Genomic DNA, 5498 nt, shown 5'->3' with positions numbered 1-5498 from the left:
ATTTATCTACCAAGGCACATATCCACAACGGGGGATGGTTGAGCCGGCTCCAAGGCAAGCTTCACGAAACGATGTGGGCAGCACAACTGGCCAGTCCGCCCACTGTCCCGGAACACACACCGCAAGCTCTCGTCACGTTCGCGCCCTCGTGCCATACCATTCGACCAATCGACAGCGTTTACCGTGACGACGTCACCCGCATGGCGCGTCTGTCGTCACGGCGTGCGAAGAAGGCGTCGGAACAGGCCGGAGGCGGAGGAGGAGGAGGAGGAGGGAGGGAGGGAGGGATTGCCTTTCAAGGTTGTGGCTCTTGTGCGGCACGCAGCGTAGCGATGTTCATCGACGATAATCGTCCCGATGTTCCGTGCACGACACACGTTTTTTATTGGATGTGCGTTCAGAACGTTACGAGTGGTTCAGGAGCCCTTTAAGTCGTTGGTAAGTGTGCGGGGGGTGGTTGGTCCCGGGGTTAAAATATGCAGGCGGCAGCTCCTCTGAAGGTAAACAACGACGCAACAAAGCGGATAATCGTCAAACAAGCTTTAGAGACATCAAATTTTCTGTCGTTTGGCAATAATGAGAAGAATAAAGCACAACATTGCGCATGGTTTCTTTATTAGCGGGAAGTCGGCAAAAACTCTTGGCACAGGTGGGATCCCAAACACGCGAAGCAAGAGAAAAAAGTGAGGAATATAGCGCTACGAAGCACATGCGGTGCTGACAAGATTAGGTGCTTGAGTACTCGGCATCCAAGTACTTTAGGTGGATGTCAAACGTCATATTTCCGTCTATCACAAAGCCACCCTTTTTAAGAAGATCCCAGCCTATAGCGAACTTAAAATGAAAATGCTCGAGCGCGAAGTTACCGCGCTTGCAAAAGCAAAAACCTTCACTTGGACCGTCTAAGGAGCGCCCGTGGCCCTGACGTCGCACATTGACGCACCAGTCGCGTAGCGCACACTGAGAACCCGACAGCAGCCCATTAAACTCAATCTCCAAAGTGAATTCTGAACTGAGCAAACCGGGCGCTCGCCTGGTTGACCTCCCGGCCTTCCCTCTCCTCGCTTTCTATCTCTCCTCACGCTCGCTGCGCTTCCAGACGGCAACCGTAAAATAGGTGTCCCTCGTGTGCCACACCGTAACCTCGGCAAACTTTACGTCGTCCTCCTTGCAGAGAAAAATCTCGTTAGCGTTTTCGAGGCGGAGCACGTAACACATTCCGGGAATTGATTCTCCAAACACAGGTGCCGTGGACAGTACGTTTGTTAAACTCTGGGAATTGCCCCGGAAGGACGGGAGAGGCTCGCAAGACGCAATCACTGGCGCCTGACCGCGGTTCGTGGCATTTTGACGCAGGTACTCCAGCGTCTCGAGCGACAAGTGGGCGAAGTGCTCCAACTTTCGCAGAACGAGTGCCTTCTCCGTGCGCAGGGGCAGCGCCGCGTTTCCCTCGTGCGAGTCTCGCAGGAAGCGCAGCTGGTCCGCCAAGCCCGAGGACATCGCCAAGCTCGCGTATTCGTTCGTGCCAAGCTTCAAGTTGGGCCTAGGCGCCCTGAGCTCACGCTTGATCTCGGCGAGCTTGGCCTCCTGGCCTCTGACTTGCTCGGTGAGCTCGTTCATCTGACTCTGAACTGCCGGCAGCAGCTCGTCCTGGTACGGGTTGGACAGCAGCAACTTGAGGTCTTCCAGGGCTCTGCTCAAGTCGCGATGCGTCAGCACTGTGGACTCCGAGCCCGGCAGCCTTGCGGCTGCGGAAGGAAAGCCGCCAGTGCATCCGGTCGCGTAGTGCGTTGGAAGGTCTTTGTGCAGGACTCCCCCGCCGCACCGCAAACACTCGATGGTGTGGAAGGTGCATTCGTTCTCGTAGTGTCGCAGCAGGTCCTCCACGGTGCCCACAAACTCGCAGCCGCGGTCCTCGTTCCAGCAATAAACCTTGATAGGAAAAGAAACAAAATAACGTACAATTTTATCAGCAGATCTACGCAATCTGACAGTAGGCGCGGGGATTGACGTAAATAACCTGTTGCTGGTGGCGTCGGAGAGATGCTGCCTCACGTCGGTTAAGCTCGTTTTGCTTACCAAATGGCTGACGAGAGATCGGATGCAAGAACTACCTTGTAGCGCCGGCAAGGTCATGTACTCATGAGCGGCTCGTTAGCGAGGCGGCCGAACTTTAGTCGGATACGCCGAGTTTTCAGGGCTTCAATCAGTGCGCTAGCGTTGCATGGTCCTCGCAAGGGCCTCGAAATTTTGCAGCCTTGATGTGTCGAGACAGGATGCAATGGTTTGATGGTCAATTTCCTTTTCTATAGCGTGCGTACTGTGCGTACCACGTGACGCCTACGGTTTAGAAGGATGCTCCAAATCCGCCGCGTTTTCCGTGGGCGGCGCTAGTTAACATTCCCGCGCTGAATCTGGAATACGTACACAAATACTGAACAAACTGGCCGGAGAGACGGCGCAGGGGTGGCGTGATTGGTATAAGGCACTGTACGCGTTATGAGGAAGGACGTGGGCTCGATTTCCATTTGGGAAAATTTATCTTCTTGTCCACTTTCATTTTCGTCCACTTGAAATGCACAAATAACCTGACTAACATAAGTATTGCCTTCTGCTAAGTTTTCTACCACTACATTGTCTGTCACCTCCGTACCATTATGACCAGTACTCTCCAAATTATTTTAAATCTAAATTCTTCTCTCTCATCAAATAATGGTGTTATTACTTTCTGTAAGGGTGGTTCCCGGTTATTTTTCTTACTTTGTTATATTGCACAGTGAAAGCGACTTGATTACTTTTGGCCACGAATGTGGCACTTGTAAACAGAATAGTCCCTCCTAACTCTCTTTATTTTGAGAGGGGGGGTAGGAAATGCCCGTTCCAGCGCCATTACATCCTAGAGATAACTACTAAGCTATTTTCAAGCGATTACCAGCCAGACGTGAAGCCTTTGCTGCTGAGCCCTAGTCAATTGTTCAGTGGTTAATAACGGTGGCATTTCGCGGAAACGCTCCTCGAAACACCCCCTAAAAACTTCTGAGAACTCTTGCGGTGGCCCATGAGCTGGTAGTTTGCAATACACCATGTAGCATTACACGAACACGCTGACGCTGAGCTTTCAGTGCGGAACTCAACGAAAGCACGTTTAATGATTCTAAAGAAAGTGACTTAGTAGAACTGATTGAAACGAAGAGGAAATGTTTCCTTAAGTTCTGCAACCGAATCGAAAATGTCGGCACGTCGGTATCAAGTAGCACGCTTCTAAATATTGATTTCTTTTTTAGCCTTCTCTCTCTTTCTTTGTCCGTGACACCAAGAAATGAATTTTGATTTCCTAACATACCTTTCACACAATTCTCTAGAGTAAGTTCGCGTTCTTCTTTCGTGTTACCTGTGATAGACAATCAAAAGGAACATTCATTCGATGGGAATCAGCATATTACAGTTTGTAAGTAGGAAAACTGGCACTCTTATTGTTAGGCTAAGCTTGCAGATATGCGGCTGTCAAACTATTGATTATGCATACGTTTTCATACAGAAACACCAGACAGACTTGTCCGTTTTTTTTTCTTCTCACCTTCAAGGTGTTCGCTTTCGGAGTAGGGAAGACATGAGCGACGCACTCCTCGTCTTCAAACTGCACTTGATCCAGCGGACATCGACCGACGCCCCCTTCGAGAGTGGTCGCGTGGCAGGATGGGCACATAGCGTGCGAACACGGCAACAGCACCGTCCGCCTCGGAATCATCCGGCAGAGGCTGCAAACACGTGACTTCGGCACCTCGTCGACGAACCGCATCGGTCGCCAGTTGACGCCCGCGACGACGTGGTCGCGAAAACGGTGCACCCGTCCTTGCGAGGCGTCCGGCATGACGGTGTCTCCAGGCAGGTATTCTGCGGTCGCGCGAAAGCAACGCAGCTTCTCCACCGAGCCTATATTGGTCTCGTACACTTCGGCTGGACAGGTGAGCAAGGACAGATAAGAATGAGCGGCTTTTTTTTTTATTTTTTTCTATTATCCCGTACCATAATGATTTCTTTTGGCAGCGCACCTTTCGCCTCGCGGCGAGAAACAATTGATTCGATAATTACGGCGATAGTCGTTTCGCATGTCCGTGGTGCCTCATCAGCAGGCAAAGATAGATAGGGCTTCCTGACGATTGCGCGCCGTCATAAGGTCATTTGAATTCGCTAAACGTCTGTAACGCTTCACGGAACGGTTGGTATTTTATACATCACAGGCGATCCAATTACATCGCAAGAACAAGTGTGCACGGAAACCACATGGTAACAGTGAAGCAAGGACGCGCGTTATGCCTGTCATATCACGCGGTGTAAGAATGGATGTTTGTTACGAAAAAACTAAAACAAGTAGCACGAAATGTGCTGATCACATTTTGATTGCTGTAAACCATTCGCCGCAATCGTGTTGCTCAGGTCTTTACATTCCACCGCATCGGTAGTCGCAGCGAGCCGAGAAACGAATCGGAAAATGTAACCCAGCCGAATGACGATACTAATTTTGTTGTGTACATCTATTCAGAGGCAGAGCTCAAATAAATTGGAGGACGCTTAAGGCTTTGCGTTAAGAGTAGAACGCGATAGCATTCAACCCTGAGTACGTCTCACGGTCATTAGCAGCGCCATTAAACAGGCCTCAGTGGGACCGCGAGATGAACAAGATATTAATCTGTAATATATAATAAGATAAGAGCGTCACATCCAGTGGCAAAGCTAGCACTGCATACAGACGTACGCGATTACTGTGTTCAGTTCCTGATGTCTGGCGTACTTATTATTGCGACAGCATTATAAGTCTCGTGAGGCAGAAAATCTGGCGTTGTAAGCAACGACTGGTACCAAATAACATCAGCATCAGTGACGTCATCAGCGTCTTGTATGACTTCAGCAGAAACGCAGAGTTAAAATTATAACAAGTTAGAGTAATGTTACTTCAGAGGGAGTCAATTAAGGTGATGTAAAGTGAGTGAAGGAGAAATAATCTTGCTAACGATGCATTCAAACGGACTCAGGTAGATTAAGGTGGCATAGAGTGAAATTAAGGCGAAATAAATTTGGTAAAATTGAGAACATGGAGGATTAAGACGGATTTTCGCTGGTACAAGTTAGAGCAAGGTTAGACTTACCAGTCCTTACCAACTAGCTCAGTTTTCTGTCGTTCTTAGACCAAGGTAGAATTAGGTAGAGTTTTAAAGGACACGAGACGATGTATGACGTCACGCACGATGACGTAACCAATAAGAGAAGTCATAATGCTTTCATAATCATGATTCCGTTAGGATACATAAGTCACTGGCAATATTTTTCAGCGATGCTGCTCAGATGTGTTCGGCAACGGTCTTCCTGCACTGGTTAAATGAACCGTCGTCGTCGATCATCAACTGTAAATCATACGAAGAGCGTGTCCCAGCCCTGATGTTGCTTTCGAAAGGAATGACCAAAAATTGTAACATAAAAGTTACCTTGCGTATGTCTCA

General features: G+C 49.2%; 1 protein-coding gene across 1 annotated transcript; it reads right to left on the bottom strand.

Moving 5' to 3' along the window:
• Nucleotides 1-250: 250 nt before the first annotated feature.
• On the bottom strand, nt 251-3891 carry LOC142557391 (uncharacterized). The gene is made up of 2 exons (XM_075669192.1): nt 3578-3891; nt 251-1932 (listed from the first exon to the last, which is right to left on the bottom strand). Exons 1-2 carry the CDS (start codon nt 3869-3871, stop codon nt 1069-1071), a joined length of 1158 nt encoding a protein of 385 aa, XP_075525307.1. The 5' UTR covers nt 3872-3891; the 3' UTR covers nt 251-1068.
• Between the last annotated feature and the right edge of the window lie 1607 nt (nt 3892-5498).

Source organism: Dermacentor variabilis, chromosome 9 (assembly GCF_050947875.1).
Source record: "Dermacentor variabilis isolate Ectoservices chromosome 9, ASM5094787v1, whole genome shotgun sequence".
NCBI lineage: Eukaryota > Metazoa > Arthropoda > Arachnida > Ixodida > Ixodidae > Dermacentor > Dermacentor variabilis.
This window is presented reverse-complemented; position numbering and strand designations above follow the sequence as displayed.